This window comes from Nothoprocta perdicaria, unplaced genomic scaffold (genome assembly GCF_003342845.1).
Source record: "Nothoprocta perdicaria isolate Ctin4 unplaced genomic scaffold, notPer1 scaffold_283, whole genome shotgun sequence".
NCBI lineage: Eukaryota > Metazoa > Chordata > Aves > Tinamiformes > Tinamidae > Nothoprocta > Nothoprocta perdicaria.
This window is the reverse complement of record NW_020455514.1, coordinates 397,124-418,239: the sequence shown is the minus strand read 5'-3', so window position 1 is coordinate 418,239 and position 21,116 is coordinate 397,124. Positions and strand designations below refer to the sequence as shown.

General features: G+C 46.4%; 1 protein-coding gene across 1 annotated transcript in view; it reads right to left on the bottom strand.

The window, feature by feature from the left end:
- Positions 1–234: 234 nt before the first annotated feature.
- Positions 235–21,116, bottom strand: part of IKZF3 (IKAROS family zinc finger 3) — a 28,715-nt gene continuing 7,833 nt past the window's right edge. Inside the window, exons 5-9 of the mRNA XM_026041426.1 lie at positions 13,472–13,732; positions 12,628–12,795; positions 10,838–10,954; positions 5,435–5,551; positions 235–908 (exon numbers count right to left, since the gene is read on the bottom strand). Coding sequence (XP_025897211.1) covers positions 235–908; positions 5,435–5,551; positions 10,838–10,954; positions 12,628–12,795; positions 13,472–13,732 — 1,337 coding nt within the window. The remainder of the gene's footprint in view (positions 909–5,434; positions 5,552–10,837; positions 10,955–12,627; positions 12,796–13,471; positions 13,733–21,116) is intronic.

The window sequence follows — 21,116 nt, the reverse complement described above, 5'->3', positions numbered from 1 at the left end:
CAGAACCGCTCAGCAGAGCAGCCAGGCAGGGATGCTACAGAACAAGGAACCGCTTGTGAGAAAAGACCAACACACAACCCAAAACGCAACAAAACTGTCCCTCTGACACTGCTCCTTATGAAACGGCATGGGAAAACACTCAAGAAAACTCTTTAGACTAAGTAAAAACAAACGAACAACCTTCCCCCTCCGCAAAACTCCCGTGGCGGACTGCGGCAATCCGAACGGCCGCTCCTATTTCAGCGGCAGCCGGTGCTCCCCTCGCGCTATGTGCGAGGAGAACTCGTAGCGGTCGTGGCTGCGGTAGCCGCACACGTTGCACTCGAAGGGGTCGCGGAAGCCGTGGCAGCCCATGTGGATGGTGAACATGACGTAGTCGAGGAAGAGCACGCGGCAGTGCTCGCAGCGGTAGGCGCCCACCGCCGCCCCGTCCCGGCCCAGCACCTGGAAGGCGTCGCGCGCGCCCGGCGGCTTGAGCGCCTCGCAGGGCCGCGGGAAATCCCTGGAGCAGGGCCCGCCGTTGCGGGCCGCCGCGGGGAAGGGCAGGCCCGGCCGCTCCTCGTGGTTGCTCTCGGTGTCCGTGGAGTCGTGGCCGCTGTTGTTGGGCGAGGGGCCCCGCTCCGCGGGCAGGCTCTTGTCTCGCGGGTGGCTCCTCTCGTCGTGCGAGGCGGCGCCGTTGGGCATCTCGGCGCGGGTCAGCGCCACGGGATAGAGGCTGCTGATGACGGGCACCATTTCGGAGGCGGGCGCCGGCGGCGTCTGCACGAGGGGGCGCAGGGCTTCGGCGCCCAGGTAGCTGATGGCGTTGTTTATGGCCTGGTCCATCATGCGCCCCTGCATGAGCTCGCTCTCCTTCTCGTAGAGGAAACCCGAGCTGTAGCCCACGTCGAAGCTGTGGCGCTTCTCGCCTGCAAGAGAGCAAAGGTCCAAAATCACCCGCGTGCTCCAGGAGGGATTTAACCTCCAGGCTGCTCTTCGAGGAGTCTCCCGGGCAGAAAGGTTCCCTGCGGAAAAGCCAACACTTACATAATACAAGTAACAATACAATACAACAACAATACAATAATAAAAAATAATACAAGTAAATTTTTTAAAGCCCAAGACCACCGGAAGCAAAACCCAAATAGATCAGGTTGTGACAAACTCATCAGCCAAGCCCCTGATTTTTTTTTTTTTTTTTTATTATTATTCTAGGATATAAGGGAGAGAACATCAAGAAAGACTTCCATAGATTAATTTCTCTCATCTTTTTTTTCTAGGAGATGAGCGGTAATTTGTGGAAAAAAACCCGTAAAAGAGCTAACCATTTACCAACCAAAGGCCCTTCTAGGGACCCAGACTGCAGCTTCCCCTTCTTGAACTGTCTCCTGCTTTGCGGAGCATTTTCCCCAGTGTGTTTCAACATTTTTTAAAGATATTTTGTTATTTTTAGGTAACAAAAACCGTGCAGATTCCCAGCCAGGCCATAATGTAGCTTCCTCGGCACTACAACTCCTTCGCATTATACATAGATTTTCAGATAACCAGACGCTGGCAGCCATGTGTGTATGTGCAGAACAGCAGAACAGACTAAGGGTAACTTCACAGGAGGCTAACAGCAGAGGAACAAGACATATTTCTCTGAATAATCTCACGAGGCAGAGCGGGAGGGGAGCTAAGAAACTGCACGCCTGGAATTCTGCTCCCGTCTCCTGGAGCAAGGGGCAGGGCCGGGCGGGCAGCGCCCTGCAACTCGTTTCCTCCACACTAGGTACGAGACAGAAAGAAAACTGCCCCCCGAAAGCAGCTAAAGGCACTTTATATATTTATCTATTTTTGCAAATGTCTAGAAATAAGTAACTGAATTCTGCGGTTACACCAAGCTTGAAATTGTTCACAGATTTAAAAAGGAAAAAAAATAAAAAGTGGATCAGATCAAGTGTTTCACGTGCAAGTGACTTGCACACATCAGATCCCCTAATCTTTTAGTTACGGTAATTTGAGTAGTGCAGATGTTTATCAGTCACCTGTCAACACCATGACTCAACGCACATGAAACTCATCAGGTTTCACTGCAAAGGCAGAAAAACCAGGAGCTCACGTTTCTTTTAGAAAATACTCAAAAAGGTCCGTGAACCACAAGAGCGTAACTGCTTCCAGCCCTCGACACGACGTGTGATCCAACGGTGCGCGGAGGGAACCACCGCGGCCAGCACCGCCGGTGACTCACAACCCCAGCTCCAGGCACGGGAAGGCTGTAACCAAATCTGAAATTTTAAACAACAAAACAACAGCAAAAATCTACCGGGAGAGTCTACAGAGCCCTAGCACAGGCTGTGCAGGGAGGCTGTGGAGGCTCCTTCTCCGGAGGTCTCCAAACCCACCTGGGTGCCCCCTGTGCTCCGTGCTCTGGGTGTCCCTGCTGGAGCAGGGGGTTGGACTGGATGGTCTCTAGAGGTTCCTTCCAACCCCAACCACTCTGTGATTCGGTGAAGTCTGGGGCAACGCTCTGCTCGGGAGGCACTAGGACACAGCGCGCAATCCGGGATGGCTGAGGCTCTCGCGCTGTTTTCCTGCTGTCTTTGTGGCTTTTTAAAATCTCCACTAAAACTTATTCTGCCTCTCCTACATTAGCAGCGATATTGAATTAAATGCAAACATGTTTGCTCTCCTGACATGCATTAAGATGCCACGTGGCTGCAATGCTCCCCAGGAGTGGGCTCAGCTTAGGAGAGGACAAGCGACCGCCTCGTGAGGCAGCCTGGGAGCAAACGGGAGCATTGCACGAAGAGGAGCATCCCTCTCTGCACCGAGCCCAGGGAAAACACGATTCCAAGCCTGCCTAACCCAGTGTGAGGCCCTTGCTTAGCCAAAACGCCCTTTTTTCGGCCCGCTCCCTGTTTTCCTGCTCCGGGTGCGGTGCAGAAGCTCTCCCGCGGCCGCACCGCGCTGCTCCCCACGGCGTGGTGCCCTGGGAAGCGGGCAGGGTCCTGCCAGGCCAGGCGGGTGGCCGTGAGGGAGGTGCCTCCTGGCGCCACGAGCGCTGCCCTTGCACTGCTCCCAGGGAGGATTTCCAAGGCTGCCCTCGGGGGAACCTTAAGGAAACATCATGTGAGAAAAGAGCACCTGCACAAGGTGGCTACCAGAGACTCCTTAAGGTTGGGAGGGACCTTCAGGGATCATCTAGGACAACCCCTGCACACGCAGGGCACCTAGAGCACGTGGCACAGGCTGCATCCAAGCAGGTTTGGAAGATCTCCAGAGAAGGAGACTCCACAGCCTCTCTGGGCAGCCTGTGCCAGGGCTCTGGCACCCTCACTGCCAAGAAATTTCTCCTTAAGTCCCTGCAGATTTTTCCTTAAGTTCCTGCAGAACTTTCGGTGTTTAGTTTGTGGCCGTTATTCCTACCGATGACGAGTACAGGGGAAATGGAGGGTGAGAGTGCTCACACACGCAGAAATCTCCGTAGGGCCATGAAAGAAAGTTATTTCTGACCAACGGACTGCCAGCACGATGCGCCCAGCCTGGCACACGTACTTCTCCATCCCTTCTTCCTGCCGTCCTCCCAAGGGCAGCGCCCCTCGCGGAAAGCCCGTTCCCCAAGGCAGCACCAAGCTCTCCTGGCAGACTCGCACTCCCACGCACGCAGTTCAGAGAGTCACAAGAGTCAAACCCAGGTCGGACCTCGGGCTGCCGCTTCCCAAGGATAAAAGGGAACGAGTGAGTCACTTTTTCACACGTTACCCAACACGAACGCGCCAATAACATGGGCTTTACAAAAACACCAAGTTTCAGAAATCGGTTAGTTTATGCCCTTAAGTAAATGGCCGCAGTTCCTCTGACTTTTCCCCCTAAACTTTTGCATGACGGTTTCAGTTTGCGCTATCCGCAGACACTGTTACTGAGCCTTACCAGAGGGCTAAAAATGGATTTATCCTGCCCAGAAAGGAGCACGCGGGTACAACAGCGAGCAACACACCAGTGCTCATGCATCATTGCATGCACGTGCTAAGTAGTTTTGCCCTGCAGAAGTGTTGAAGCAGGATGGACTGGGGAGTCACTCCAAAACAAGACGTACGAAGCTGCTCCGGGCGCTAAAAGGAAGCTCAAGATTTTGAAAAACACTTGCATTAGTCTTACATTTTGAATCACGGCATGACATGCACGGCCCAAGCCACCCAGTCAACAGTTTCAATATTAGGTACCCCATGGCGCTAGCGCGGAGCAGCCTGGTGTCATGGCATTCCTGCACAGAAGGGTGACATTTTAAAGTCTATACTACAACATCTGAATAAAAATGATCGATTTTCACAGATTATGAAAGTCCACCACTGCCCAAAGCCCCCCAAATCTACATTACCTTTAAAAAAGTCAAAATGTCAGTGTTTCTTATGAATTTACGGACAAAGCAGCATACCCCGGCTTTGAGCCTTGGCCCCAGAAGTTCAAGAAGCTGCCGGGAACCTGCCTGTCCCCACACGTCCCCTCCCCGCGTCCCCGCGCGTGGGAGCGCAGCAACCGCAGAGGCTGCCGTGCTGAACGCAGGGTTTATAGTCAGTGTCCAGCACCACGCAGATCCACCCAGAATATTGCAAGACATTCTCAGGGCTGATATTATAGAGCTGCTCGGCAAAGTCCAAAATTTCAGTTGCGTTTTCTTTTTATACAGAGCAAGATAATGAAACACAACTCGCCAACAGGATTAGGCATCCACTGAAACATAGAAGCTGCCAATAAGCTTATGATTATGTAAAAATTAAACTGATGAGCTATTTTAATTAAAAGAAAGCCCCTTTATTTTCCTATTATGACACACAGCAGATCTAGTTACATAAAACGATGGATTAGTGCACCTATTTCAAATAGCTTCTTGGCAAAAATAAGTTCCAAACTTCCTAGTTTTTATAGGAATATTGGTGGTCCTTTTTTTTTTTTTCTGGTAAAAAACCTTGAGACGGAAGTGAAATAAAAAGAACACACAAGTGAGCTACAGAAAGCAGTAAGTTTGCTAAACGAATAGGCGAGATCCCCAACGTGCAGCACTGAGGGCAGGGGACTCAAGGGGCTCCCAAACTGTCCCAGGCCTCATTCTGCACATGTCCTACAGGAAGGCTGCACTAGGAAGGGTGGTGAGAGCAGGCAGCAGCTCAAAGCCTTTCTGCTCTTTTCCTGCTTAGACCCTCCTGGAGAATAATTCAAACATATAGCTGCAGAGAGCAATTGCACAACATATCTATATGCTGTCTGTAAAGACAATTAGGAGCGTATTTCCAGCTTACCCGCAACAAAGCAGCAAAAGCATCCCAAAATTAAAGTTAACATTACTTACGTTCTCTTGTGCTAGACGGGATTATCAACTGGAAAAGGATATTCAAAAGAAGCAGGGGCATTGTCCTGTAGGTTAGCAGCACTGACATATTTAACTGTTGCACAAGAAAAGGCTTTTTGTTCTTACCAATAAATTTCTGGGGCATTGAGCTTTTTCGCTTTGCCACGTTGCTCGCTAGCCTGTCCAGCACAAGGGCTCTTTCACTCCCCATCTCTGCCTTCATGTGCCTTGCCTCCACGCTCGCTAGTTTGGAAAATGTGAAAAGAGAAAAAGAATTAAAAAAACACGTAGGTGAAAAGGGAAAACACATATATATCAAAAAAGAACGAAACGAGTGGTTTAATCTCCGGAGTTGGCCACACTAACTGGGAGGAAACAGTCTGGAGAGCTGCTGTGAACTTGTTTTGTTGCTGTTTCTGGTGTTCTTGCTTTCCGCGTCTCGGGCACTAGTTGCGGTCAGTGGAAGCCAGCACAGAAGCTCGCCCTGATCTTGCAGTCCTGAGCTCATGCAGGGAGAGCACAAACCATACAAACCCAACACCTTCATTAGCAAGGGGAAGTGCAAAACGAAGAGGCTGGCCGGGTTGCTTGCAAAGCGTGGAGGGAGATGCAAGCTCTGTTAGCCTTTCTTTTTGATTCTGAGTAACCCTGCGTGACACCTGCAGGCTGACACAGTTCTCCAAAGCTTCAATATGAGACATTCGCTCCCTTTGTTGCGCTTCACATCAGTCATACATGGATGCCTTAACTGAGTACTAAGAAACGCACACCAAAATACATCAATATTGCACTAAAGTCACAACCTTTCAGGATTCACTAATTTTTTTTAAGTTGCATTATCACTTCTTCAGTCCTTTTGTAGTTGCTACAGCTGAAGCCAATTGCAGCTCTTTTCCTTGGTGCTTTAGGTGCGGGAGGTGCCTCAAAGCTCCTTAGGAGACCTGGAATTTCTCCCTTGGGAAGGGCTCCGGGCTGCACGGGGGCCCCACGGCCGGTCCCGCGCGGGGAGGCCCTGGGGCTGCTCGCGGGCTCGGCAGGGGCTGCCACCTCATCTCGCAACCGCGGGCGAGCGCAGCCGCCGCCGCCCGCAGCGCCGCTGCCCGCAGGGGCGGCCGCCCTCACTGACGGGCAGCGCCAAGGGCTCGGGATTAGGGACCTCGGCACGAAAACGGTGGCAAAAGAGCAGGCGGCCGCCCGGATCCTTAAGCTTCGTGCTTGCCAGCCAACAAACACGGAGGTATACGAGGATGAGCGAGGGGAGCTGCCTTCCCAGCAGGGCACAGAAAAGGGTGCATTTCATGGGAAGGGAATCCTGGCTGCTAGGCTGAAGTGTCCGTGTGCAATAGTGCAAAAACTACACAACACCTAACAGAGCAGTAACACGTAGCAGAGGAGCAGAGGAAAGCGTTCCAAGCGTGGGCATCGCTGTAGACCTGCTAAGCTCACCTTTGTGAAGCATCAGGCTTAAATTTAGGCTTGCTGAGCACAGCCCGTGGTAAAAATGCACTATCATCCTTCCATAGCTTACGGTGCAGCATTTCCCTGCTATTTCTAAGTAAATTACTCCTTCCTGGCTTATTGTTACTGTTATTGCTAGGAGTTTCAGTCGGTGCAAACCATGACTCACCAAACCTCAGCCATAACCATTGGCTAATGTTTGTACGGTATTTTGAGAACGTGAGGTGCTTCATAAGAGCTCAACGCCACAAAAATCAGCTCTGAATATGACTCAAGATGGATGGGATAACAGGGCTCGCTTCGGCACTGTGTTAATCTGGTTTCGTGCGGCTGCAAGCCCAGCACATACATAACAACCAGGCAAGGAGAAAGCACGAACACTCAGGGCTTTAGAAACACCAATATCTTCCTTTTCTCCTATAGCTGCGATTCCAATTTACTCTGGTACCTTTAAGAAATGTGCATATTAATACAGAGACAATTTCACCAACTGCTTCCAGCCAGAAACAGCACCAAGAGGCTACCTAGTAGTTTCCATAAAGTGAGGCCAAATAGCCCATTCCGTTGAAACTATATGGGCAAGTTAGGCAGGTAAAACACTGGATTTTGTCCAGAAACTCTTGTGAATAACTTTCTGAATTTTTTAACTGCAAATTTTTAACCTATTTTAATAATTTCATATCCCATACATCCTTGTGGAAACAAATACCCTGATCCCTGCCATTTCTTTCCTTTTCTTCTTTTTTTTTTTTTTTTTCCCCTAGTTCCTTTTCCCCCCTTCATCCTTCAGCTTCAAGAGCTGCTGTGCTCTTAACGCTTTGTTTTCCCTTCCCATGCTCAGATTTTCCCCCCTTTATCTCCTGCCCACACTCCAAGAGCGGAGCTGCTGTAAGGCGGCCTCAGACTCAGCCTGGAAGCCACACGCAGCAGCTCAGTGTCCTACTTGTCTCCTCAATGTTATTTATGTGCCACCAAGGGGACTTTATTACATTAGTGTCAAAAGGGCAGACAAGTGGCTTCCTGCAGAGGTAACAATAGTTACTGTCTCCTCAGCAATCTCTTCTGAGTAATGATTATTGACCTACATAGTATCTTCTGGGACAGCTGTAAATATCAATCTCCCAGCTGCATGTCTGCCTGCTATTTTATTTTTAAAGCTAAAGGTCTTTTCTTGAACATTAAGAGTTTCTACTGCTTGTCAACGACTGTATTTTTCCTAAAGAAATAAATCAAAATCATCTCTATTAATAGATCACAAAGGATCTTTGACGGTGTCTTCTAATAGCTTTAGGAAAACATAATTTGCTTCCCTTGAGACAGAGCCAGCTGAAAGGAAGCTAAGTTTAAAGGATCTGCTCCACCTTTTAATTCTGGATCATTTATTAAACAATCTAAGGATAATGTTTAGTAAATTAGAAACACTTTTTATTGCTCAAAATCCACTAAAGACATCTTGAAGCAAGACTTAGGACTATCTCCTTCTTCAATTACTTTTACCTGCTAGGAGATTTCACTGCACATCATGCCATTTTAGCTAAGGAACTACCTACCTATATATATATATCATGCATGGACCGTACAACACCTCAGAAATATCTTCTGTGGATCAAACATTTTCAGAAGCAAACTTGTGCACGTGGTTTATCCGTTAAGAATGACTACGTGTGTGTTGTCCTAATCACTAGATGACAAATCAGCTCTTTATAAAACTATGCTGTCAACTAGCCCTAATGTCATGCTGCAAGAAATACAGGCAGCGGGTACTTTTCTCCCAGCCTGAATGTGAGGAGACCATCGTTCAGCCCATGCTAAGTTGTTTCCACAGTGTGGTTTCTGTCACACCATAACCGTGAGTCTAGTTTTTAGTGCGGGCATCATCAACAAAACCCTCAAGCACAAAGCGGAGCTCAAATTAGAGGCATTGCTTCCTGTAGCATCTCTGTGTGGTCATTAAATAATGGAGAGTGGAACACAGAGGTGGGTTATTGTGCAACAAGAACAATGTGACCAGAGATGGTTATCGGCGAGGCAGCAACGTCCTAGCAATACTGTCAGAGAGGAACATATGTATTCTTATTTTTTCAGAGGTCTTTCCGTCCTGCTCTGTTTGGCACATGCAGCCTTCATGCTGCACAACTGGCACAGCGGGAGCTGTGCTCCCAATGCTGTAATTAACAACTGGATGGGAGGGAGAGCGGGCATGTCAAGATGACGCCGAATGGGAAGGTTGCAAGCGCTTCAGAAAAGAGGACTACAGCCCCAAGTGATGTAGGTAAGTAGGAGAGAGGTCAAAAATCAAAAACCAGTATTCACTGAAGAGCAAAGGGCTACACTCTGAAGAAAAAAGCCAAAGCGAGCGCACAGAACAAGCTCTTCAGGTCCTTCCCAGCCCCACTTTCCTACGACTCTGTGATGTGCTACAGAGCTGATACCGGCAAAGTGAGGCCTCAGCAAGACGAGAGTTCCTGTTTTTAATAAAACTTACGACTCCACTAACAACATTGCAATATTTTTCAAGTCTGAAGGTCTTAAAGGCATAGGGAACAACCACGTTGTGCTGAACTGGAGCTTTACATTTCCTTTGTGACCAAGTCATATGGTGCTACTATAGTAAGTACATTGCAGATTCCGGATAAATGACATGTTGCTATTCTGAAATGAATATAAACTATGGGAATCATTTCAAGCAGAAATCTCTATTAGGTATCATGTTTTCCATTTTCCTGTGGTGGGCATCTCAACATGATTGCCATCATGGGAGCCTGTCCTGTAACATAATCTACAGTTACAGCATGTACGGGTTCTCATGAAAATCAAAACTTGCTGATGCTCAGATAACCACTGACTTTTACTAATGCTCTATAAAACCACGACTTGTTGAGAAGATGACACTCCATGAAAAAGTAAAAGACTAATTTAATTAAATCGTTGTTTCTTTCTGGCATGAACATGTGTCTGAACCTCAACCTGCTTCGCATGGGGTTAACAGCTCTTGCATGCACACAGTTACCCTGTGCACACGGATCTTCCCACTAGTTGGGGGCCCTGTTTTGGGATGATGCTGGAGATTTTTTGCTTGACCATCAGATCACTCAAAGCAATTTTGTCATTATTCAAGGGCCGTACACTGTCGGCTTTCTAAAATTGTACAAAATTTCAGTCTTTTCCTTGCAAAGAGATGCTATTTAAAATCCACCATCAGAAGTAGGGAGCTTGGCACTTGACAGGTTTTTAAGGCTATGCAGCAGAATAGGAACCTGCCTTGTGAAGTTGTCATCTCGGCTCCGTTATGGATCAGTTCCATAAGCACTGGGCTAGTCACACCTTTCCATGGCTCCCTGAGCGGGAAGAGTTATTCCTTCCTGACTCACTGGCATAATGTGGGACCTCAGTTCAATCCGGGATTTGAAGTGCTCCCATTAAGAAGGCTCAAAGAAGAAAGCGGTTATTTTTTCATTGGAATGTTTTCAGAAATCCAGCATTGAGACTGTGCAATGGAAAATACAGCATAAAGACGGTGTGTTTTGATCCATTTTACCTTCATCCTTTGCAAAAAGCAGCCCTACACCGAGCAGCCCTTTCCCTATGATCTTCAGAGTAATATTCCATTCCAATATTGCTAAAACTTTGGCAAATTCTAACTGATTCTGACCGACAGCTCTTACTCTAAAGAAAAGGAAGCACCAAGTAGACTGACACATGTGGACAACTGCTGATAACAACTATGCACATCAACTCATCTAATAAAAAAACACCCCATAATAGCATTAATATAGGAATAATTTAACCTATGGTGAGTGTCACCTACAGAAATGCTGCAGAGAAGGTAATTCAGATGTTTTATTCAAAGTAACTGTGAAATAAAAAAGTGATTAAAATAAAAGTATTTTTTAGCTAGCTGCCTGAGGGATACGTTAAACCTGACCGCTTTACAAGACATTGAAGCCCCTTAGGTTGCTGAAAATTAGTGTAATAAAAACTGTTCTCAAGCTATAAATCAACAGCTTGCCAAATGCTCTTTTTAAGCATTGTAATGTACAAAAAAACCTCACTGTAATGTGATAAACTCACCAGTCTCACACATGCCAGCGTTCTGCAAGTAAGAACGGCACCGCTCCTTGTGCTCCTCTAATGAGCTTCTCTGTTTGTAGCTCCTTCCACAGAACTCACATTTGTACGGCTTCTCCACTGGAAATAAAACAAGAGAGAAGAATAAATAACCCCAAGAGGCGAATAAAACGGTGCCTTGCTGACATTCGAGTGCAGAGTTACTGATAACACAACACTTGGCAAATGCTTTTCATTTCTATCAACTTTATGGGCACTGGAATTATCACAAAGTTAGATGGCACAAGGGTGATACCTGCCAGACACGGCGGGTTCCTGCAAGGCTCCCTCATTCCCTAAGCTCAGCACCACAGAAGAGGACTTGGAATCAGCCGCTGTTCCCAGGAGCTCGGGTTCCTGGGGCCCTACTCCAGCTGCCTGCTTTTCCCGGCATAATTCCCGTGGGAAGTCTAACTGTGGCACTGCCAGAGGTGGCAGCTCTGCTAACTGCCCAACCAAGGGCTCCACACAGAACTTCAAGGATTCCACAAAACTGAACAAGTTAACCCAACCCCAGGCCTGTTCTCATTTCATTTCCAAAGCCATTTACTGTAGCACAAACACATTCCTAATTACTTTAAGCTAAAACAAATCAGTTTGAAACTAAAGACATCAACACAGCCTTACATAAAAAGACCTAAATGCTCCCTGAATTATCTCATTTCTCTCCTGGGCACAGATATTCCCTAACACATACGGGCACATCATCATTCCCAAGAGGGTACGGGGCTAACAGGGCTCTCCTCACGTCGTACGCTGTGCAAAAGCCCATGCTCCCTACTGCTAATGCAAGTGTCTGTTTATGATACATTTAAGGGGATTTTCTTTAAAGCTTTTAATAAACCGGCTCCTAAAAGCCTCAGTCCCAGTAACCACCTGATGTGTTCGAAGATGTTTTTATCTCAGTACTGATGGGGGACAGTTGCCACTGCTGTGTTGGGGCTTGGTCAAATAAGAATCTCATTTATCCGTGTCAGATAATCTCCCTTTTAACTTTGATTCTTTGTGAGGTTAAACATTTTTCCTGTGAAGTGCAGTGCAGAGATAATATCTGTAATTTAGAATTAATGCTTTCTTTCTAAGCCTGCGTATAAAACAGGACATACACAAACCAAAGAGCAAGCACGATCTGGCTGTTAAAGAGCAGGATTAACCGTGATGAGCCGAGTTACACCGGGCTTGTTATTCAAGTCACCTCAGCCCCAAGCCTCCTTTTCTTCCATGCGTAAAACGGATATGATGCCCTAGCAGTCTTGGAAAAGCGGCATTTGTTAAACACCTTAAGATATTCAGATGAAAGGCACTACCCAGCAGTGAGGTATGAACAGGCAATAGAGCAAATCAGTCCTCGATTGCGTTCCCAGAGCCATCCTAAGGTCATCAGTCCTTGACTGCGTTCCCAGAGCTATGCTAAGGTTCAGGTGCGGGAGGGAAGAGGCCCCGGCAAAGTGAGTCCTGGTGCTGCAGAGGCTGCGAGCTCCGTTGTCAGACTCATCTGCAAAGCCCAAAGAGCTGCACGAGGCCCCTTCTCCCAGCACCATTCCCTGCGCCCTCCATCCTTGCCAAGGCCAAAGAGCAGAGCCGGGCCCAGGACAGCTCCGTTAACCCCACGGGAAGCACGAGGGATCGTCCACGCTTGTGAGCTCTTCAGGACTGGGCTGGCTCAGCCGGCGCCGAGTGGTCTTTCATTCGCCGCAACGAGTGTCCTAGTGACACAGATTTAAAACACGTGAAGTGTCTTTGAAGTCACTTACCAGAATGTGTCCTTAAGTGACCCGTTAGCGCATCCCTCCTTTGGCAGGCATAACTGCAAAGATGACATTTAAAAGGTTTTTCCCCTGTATGTAGTTTAATGTGGCGGAGGAGGTTACCCTTCTGAGTAAAGGAAGCTCCGCACTGATTACACTGGAATGGCCGTTCACCTTAAAATGACATACAAAAAAGGACATTTAATGGTTATGTGGGCATCACGCTATCCTCATACCCTTTTCTTTTTGGGAGAGGAAAGAATGAGATACTGGATCTATTTCTTTCTCTAGAAATATACACTGCCCTTCCGCTGACTTCAGTGGGAGTCGCATGCAGCTCTGCCGTCACAGCATTTCATAATATAGGTTCAACTATGGTAAACACCAGACAGATTTTCCATGGAAATAGTGCTCTGCAGGAGGCTGTTTCAAACACGCGAGCAATTAAAAAAAATAAGTCTCACCTTACTGAGTGTCTAAACCTGAGACGCTCATGCATTTGTTGCCAAATTATAGCACAAAGAAATACAATGCACAGACTGGAAAGGGCAGCACAAAAAAACAACCTAAGTTTTGGTTTTGACTGAAATATTACAGCGACATAGTGCCTTTCATCCAAAACTCTTAAAATGCCTCACAAACATGCTTTTACTTACATTCAGCCTTGGCGAAAGAAAAGGTGAGGGAAGCGAGGCACAGAAAAATTAGTAACTTGCTTAAAGATCACAGGTGGAGTCAGGGAGAGAATGAAGAAATCTCGAGTTTGGTATCCTCCTTTTAAACAAACAGGCCATATTAAAAACCACCCTTTCAGTATTTAGTTTTGCAAGAATAACAGAGGGATATTTACCAGTGTGGCTACGCTTATGAACCATCAAGACATTGAGGCTAATGCAGGCTAATCCACAGATATCGCAATTCATTTTTCCACTAGCTGGCCTGATGTTGTCATATGAACCCGAATGTCTCTCCAGTTTAATGCTTTCATATTCATTATATTCTCTGGGATAGGTGTAAGGGATTTCAGATTCTTCTGTATTTTCCATAGGCTCTGAATTTAAAGCACTCTCCTCTCTTTCACCGTATTCACCTTTCACTTTAACCACTTCATCTGCAGGTAAAACACAAAGCACAAAAGTGAAAAAGCTAATCTTAGGCACCATGGACTACCTGAGAAACAAATCATAGCAAATTATACAATATTACACTAGAAAAAAAACATTCTACAAGTTTTACTTAAGCTCACAGAGATAAAGAAACAGAGCTGAGAGATGAATCTGTATAGGTCATGTCTGTTTGATAACAGTCATAGTGCATTAACCTTTAAAAACACTGACCTGCCTGTTGATTAGAAGGAAATTAGCCATCAAAATTACATATTCTAAAAATATAACAGCATATAATTCTACGATTGCAATTGCAGGGCCCTGCCCCGCACACAAAAGAAAACCCTTACTCTCACAATTCCCACTTAGCCCATGCAAGTGGGTACCATGAGTTCCGGCTGGGAATTCAAAACGTGGAAGGAAATGCAAATTTAAAGCAAATTTAAAGGATTCTTATCTGTTTGTGTGGAACCTGTGGTGCCTGCACACTGGATATAAAGATTTCTAATCCAATTTAGGACTTCCAGTGATTCCACAGTACTGTGTAGCAAAGAGCCCCTTTCACCTTGATTGTCATCAGCAATCCTATCAATCCCCTTGCTTTCAATGGGAACTTTTATTTAAAGACCTTAAATGTCTGAGGAGCATCCCATAATACCCATACCCCTATTGTAAGATTGCTATTTCCATGGCTTAATTTACTTTCCACTATTAACCCTACCATTACTAGCACTTGTATTAAAACCTTACCAAGTGTGAGGACGGGTATTTTCAGATTAACGATGATTTTCTATGTAGACGGGAGCTGGGTTATGCCTGAAACTTGAGTTGTGCCTCAAGCTACCAAGTGAAGAAAAGTCCTAAGAGATGAAATATATAATTTCCTGTTTGAAAGTACTGTTCTCGTGGCCACCTGCTCTTCTCAAACTGAGGGTTAGACAGTTAAATATGGCATTTAATCACTTGTCCTTTCTCCAAAGTACAGAACCTGGACTACTGAATATGTATTAGCTCCAGTTCTGAGTAATAAACCACATCAAGTGCAGAGAACAAACATTGGGTGATAGTGAAAATAAGGTGGCAACATAAAAGCAGCACTGAAAAATAAAAATCTGGCAACCAGCACGGTCACGAAATCCAGATTTTTCAGCTGCCGTTTGGGGATCAAATGACTCCTTTTCCTCAGGGTTTGTACCACGTCCAGCCAATCTAGCTCACTTTGGGCTAAACTGGGGTGGAAGAAGCAACTGGCTGCTAATTATTGCATCCTGTGGAAGAATCCATGGGAGTGTGGAAATCTCCAAGAGGCTCCTCTTAGTGATGACACTAGATGTTGTTCAGAGAATTTTTCGCCGTATTGTGTTTTTCCCCTCCATATTCTGTGATTTTTATCCCCTCTCGTAGGCACTTTTTAGAGTCAACGTTAGAGCTGGCTGCTCAGATGCCAGGAGGACTTGCCCAGGCTTTGATGCTTGCTCGGAGAATCACATGGACATCTGGATTCACCTATAAATGTGCGATTTTCCTCTGCATCCGCTTCAGGACCAGCCTCGCTTCACATCCTGGCTCCCACTCCCACCGAAACGGTCTCCTCAGCTCCAGGTCTCAGGGCGTTAGGGTGATCCTGTTCTTAAAACTCTTTCTCAAGTTATTTTAAGCATCCATTTTCAGCATTTTAAGGATTTTTTTGCCAGTTACTGAAAGACAATGTCAGCAGAACCTCTTTTCCAAAATATTTTGGAACAGCCTCCTTTTTAGAAAACAAAAAAGCAAAATTTGTCACGTCCTGTGCAGAAAGGCAGAAGGAAACACACGCTGCAGCTGCACCTTGTTGCTACTTTCAGAAACGATTTCAATTCCCACTTTCTATTTAACGTCTCACCTTCATCCGTGCATCACAAGCCCAATAGCTGAACAGCGAGGGACTGGCTGTAGCCTCCAATCGAGAGGATTTCTGTCCCCTTTTCTACAGTTTCTCACCGCAAGCTCATGGTTCACAGCTTTTCACTCCATCACAGAGCTAGGGCAGCGCTCGCTGTGACCATCGCCTTGATTTCCACCTGGCAAGCACTTGGCAAAGGCATCCTACAGTTCCGCGGTGGAAAATAACCACCTTTGCATTTTCCATGTTGCATTCAGACCGCTGGCAATGGGTTTTTTGGGGTTTCTTACAGCAAAAGAGAAGGATGCACCTGAGCTCTGATCAAGGCTTTCCCCGGCTGCCGCCCCCCCAGCCGTCACCGCCGCTCCTATCCCACCAGAGCGCCGGGCGCTTTGCAGGTTGCACGTGGGCGTTGCAAGAACCTCAACGGAAAAACTCAGCTGCTCAGCACTGAAAACAACAGACTGCAGAAGCCATTAAGGAAGAGACTTCTTCATTGAGCGGGCAGGAGAGAAGTGCTGGAATTCCTCTAACCCAAGGCATTATAGTCCCGAGCCTGGGGATCCTACCAGGCCTTTCTGGCCTGTTGAGAGGGTGACACAGCAGCAAGTTCTGGTGCAAAGGAGTCCAAGGCAAGGAGGGTTCAGTGCCCTCAGCCTATAAATAAACAAATGCAAAGGTCTCAAGCAGCCTGATTCCATTTTCAGCCCCGGACTTCTGCTTTGTATCCTGGCACTCCTTGTATCTATCGCTTAAAAAGCACATTAATATATTTGGGTGAGATCAGCGAGTGTCCAGGCTTAACCAACGGGAAGGGGGTTGTCACATCAGCTTGGAAAGGGACATTTAAGTGCACCACTATCCCGAGTGACACTAGCAAGGCGCTCTGGGTTGCAAAGAGAAGCGTTATCGTCTCCCCTGTGCTTAGAAAAGCAAAGTTAAAAGGGGAAAAATCCTTCACGTGTCACCTTCAACACAGGTAACTGTTTTGCTCGGAGCAGTTAGTGAAGGTAATTCACACTGCAGGAAAAGGTAGATTTTACACAACAAAGCACGAGCTTGCTGCATGAAGGCTGATGCACCAGGTTTCATTTCCTGGGGAGATGATGGCAAGATGAAAGGCATGCTCCAGAGTAATATTTTTGTTTCACCTGAAACACTGTAAAAACAACGAGCTCTGGAAAAGCTCCAAAAATAAAGCTGTGGTGGCAACTTCAGACTGAGTCACCACACCAACAGGGCATGTCTATGTTCTATAAAACGTAGGAATAAAGGCTCAATAACAGCAAATAATTAAGAGAAGCTGAGTGATAACTTAGCAATTCTTTAAGAGGAAATCTCAGGATAGCCCCTCCCCAGTTACTATAATTAATCCAAGCCCTTGACATCAAATATAAAGAAAAGAGTGCTACTTTTGTGCTGCTGTTAAGCCAAGGTTGGTGGAAGCCTTATGAAAAGCACAAAGAATAAACCCCAGAAGCCATTAAAGACAACAGCACAAAAGGGGGATGTGTTTTACAAGGAGGGGGGGCAGAATCGTGAGATCCTTTTGCACGTGCAAAAAGTCAACTGGGGAACAAAGAAACTTAATCATCTTGCTGGGGCATTTTAATGATGCTGCTGATTTGCTATGCCAGTTCAGAGATAATGAGCCCCGAATGCTGCAGATGTTCAACCAGACTAAAGGGAAAAATAAAGGAAAAAAGAAGAGCTTTCCTTGTATGCCACTTGCTAAGCATCCAATTGAACAAATTGTGAGAGCAGATAAATGGTTTACCAGGTTTTGACAGCTGTTAATAGGATTCAGATGCTCAGACTATGGAAGAAGGAGAAGGGAGGCTCCTGTTTGTGGGTGCTGAAGAATTTGTGCGACTACCTGTGCTTGGCAGGTATTAATGGATGAATCATCACAGATTATCGCCACAAACCATCCCCAGAAATAGCAACACAAGGGAGAAAGGCGGGAACGTAGACTGCTAGCTGTGGCCCTCACAGAACGTGCAATTCCTTCACCAAAGTCAGCTTAAAAAAGGCTTTTTGGAAAAAAAAAAGTGCTTTTTTTTTTTTTTTTTTTTAAATGCAGCCATAAACTGCAAAAGTTAAAAAAAAAAGGTCACCTTTTTTTTCCCAAAAGCAACACAGTAACAGGCAGAGCAACTTTTCTCTTTACCATTCTAACATCACTGCACATATCAAAAGAAAAGAAAAAGAAAAAAGGGATTCAGGACTTCTCAGCCTATCAAGTCTTGTTTTTTTTTTTTTTTTTTTTTTTACCACTGGTTCCAGTGACAAGATCAGTTTGTGACAATGGCAGAGATGTTATGAGCTCATGATTGCTAAGGAAGGAAGAAGCAGCCTCCAAATATCAGCTCTAACTTCTATTTTATTCTTATCTCTGTCCCTTTCAGTATTTTCAGCCTCTCAGGACTCTTGGTGCGTATCCATGTTCTACAGAACCAAATATCTATTTTGTTTAGGCCCTGCCTAACACGTAGTTGAAGGGTAATTCCTGCCTGAGCCAGGGCACTGTGCACCTGGGGAAGATTTCACTTCTAAAAATAGGAGAGAAACTCATAATTCCCCTTTGTGGGATGCACGCACTACGATAATTAGTCCCCTTGTTTTTATTGTTACTTGAAAACAAAAATAGAGACGAACCACATTGAAATGCCACTGAGAACAGCAAAAAAGGCAGGCGCTGGGTCCTGAGCATTTGGATACGCATCTTCTATCTCATGAAGACCTCTGTCTTTCTGTCATCGAAAGGGAATATAATTTATGTTGCTATAAAATTAATTACCCCCAAAAATCATACATAATGTGCTCCAAAGTAATGTGAGTTAGAAAACTTGAATTTAAACCAGCTGCTTCTTGAAGCATTTTAATCAAAGGTGGACAGGCTTTGCTTTTCCTATAAAGAGCTGCCTTCCTATATAGAGCTGCAATTCCATTATCTGAATAGCTGATAGCTGTAGCTTTCTGTCTACACTGTTTGTCTTCCAATAACAATCGAGCATTTTTAGGGTTTTCTCTTAAAATATTAAGCTGATGCTTAATTCTAAGTACTTAATGCTTAGCCGCTCTCCAGACCTGTGCGAGTTCTCCTCTGTTACAGTTAAAATGGCATCAATCAGAGAAAACACTTTGAAAATTACAATTCCTGAAGTCCAGAACGCCCGACACAGTCACAACCGTTAAATCAGACTTCAACTAGTTCGGCGGAGAACATCTGGACCTAACAGTCAGACTGAAAAAGGCCACATGATAAAGGCTGATAAGCGCCTTCATTAGTTATATCAAGGGAGCTATTATTAATGTGACCGCTCAGGCATCATCATCTCTGCTCTTTCAAACGGGCTCCACATCGGAGAAGGGGAAAGAGCAGCTTTATTTCGCCTTCCTGAATCTGTTTTCCCAAAGCCTCCGTTAGAGCTGGATAACCTCTTGTCCTGCCTTTCACAGGAGAAAACAAATGTGGAGTGAGGAGAAAGTATTGAACCAAATGAAAAAAAAAATGGAAAACCTGTTCATCACAAACAACAGTGGAACGTTAACCCTCGTAAACCGAGGCCAAGAACTTGGGAGCTTTTTAAGATGTTGCTTAAAAGTGAAAACACTATAATCCTCAAAATTAAATGCATTCATTTTACTTAACTAAGAAAAATATTTGAGAACTAAATACTCTCTATTTAGAGACCTAGTTGTTATTTTCTGCCTGCCCTTCTATGAAGGCTCATCCACCCGCTCTGTTCCTTTAGTCACATTTGGACCAAATGCCGAGTTCTCTCCCACGTGGCGAAGGGGGCGTTTCTGTGACTGTTTGGATTTCCTTTCTTTTTTTTTTTTTTAATTTTAATTTGATGCCAATGGAAAAAGTATTTCTCCCTCCTTTTATTCCAGGGAATTCTTTTGCAGGAAAGTGAGTTACGCATCGCAGAACAAGGGTAAAAGTTCTTTAAAAAGTTATGAAGTTTTTAATCTCTTGAATGCCATGTCCCCATTCCCCTTGTGAACTTGGTCCTGTTCTGTTAGCTGACACCAACAGGCACATGTCTCAAACTGTCCTATCCTCCTGCTAACCACGAGGGGCTAAGCAGAACACGGAAACAACTGCGCTTTCCTAACTACCTCCAGGCAGCCAGACCAGCCGAGTCTCCACACCTCTGAGCCCTCGGAGCCTGGGTGCACGGGGACCATCCAACCTGCTGTCCATTATTTACAAGCTGCAGTGGCCCGGCGACGTCCCCCTGCTGTCACCAAACGCGCTCGGCAGCATTCCTGCTGAAACCTGGGCGGGAGGATCTTTGGTGGGTGACGTTTAGACGCAGCTTTCGGCCCATGCAGAGCCCCCGCTGCGCAGCGCCGGCCCCGGTTAAGCCCGCCAGGCTCCTCGCCTGGTTTTAACACTTACAGAAATCCCCTGTCAAGTGAACTTCTGCAGCAAAGTACTGCTGATGTTGTGAGATAACCTCTGACTCCCATGAGCTGCAGGGCTCGATCTGGGCTTGGGAGATGTAATATTCTGATAAAAAACGGCACTTCCTCTTCGAGCAGATAAGTGCGTGTGTTACCAGCACCGCTGGAACCTCAGTGAGTGCCGAGGCGAGGGCTTGTCAGCCTCTCCTGTCTCCCTCCAGCCTTTCAACCGCCCCCTTTCACACACCTAAATGCAGCAGCAATTAGCATCCATAAACCACAAGTGTGGCTTCTATTTCTTTTTATTTCACAACCATGAAAGCTAGCTAACATTCATAACGCTGAGGAAGTCGCCTGCCTCAACAGACGAGGGAATGAAGACAAAATTAAACACTTGCACTTGGCTGTGACTCCCATGGAAGAAAGTGCGTTTTTAAACTCAACTTCAAAACTCAGGGCGTGACTCTGGCCACTCAAGGGTGCATGTAAAGAAACAAGAGAAATGGAAATCTCTTCCTGGGCATCTGTCTCGCTGCTTGTCTCTCTTCTGACTAGATACAGGAAGCCCCATGGGAGCCGGGTACTTGATGGCTGTGCACAGGCGCACGCCGTGTGCACCGCAGCATGCAGCCCCGCTCCCCCGGGCCAAAAAGGGGGGGGCTTTTGTTGTTCTCCATCAAGCTTTTAATTAACATATTACCATAGTCTTCTGCTTGCCCCACATGAGCCATCCTCACAGCTGCAGCGCTGTGAGAAGGGGCGAGCGATAGGACGGGCTGAACGGCGCTCGTTGGAGGGCACCTTCCCCTGGTGGCTATGGCAAGGAGAACAGAGCAGGAGCCTGGGGGTCTGCACGGGTGTGGAGAAACACAAACGGGAGGGACAGGATTGCAACAGTCCCACTCTGCCAGGGTGCCCAGGAGGCAACCCCAACAGCTTCACTGACCCCAGTATTCTGTGACTCTGCATCCACTTTTCCGTGCATTACTTTGCTTTTTAGGGTAAGCAGAGTGGAATTTATCTGCCCAAGTGAAGATTCTACCATGCAGCCACCTACACTGAGCAACTCTCCACTAATAATGGAAGGAATC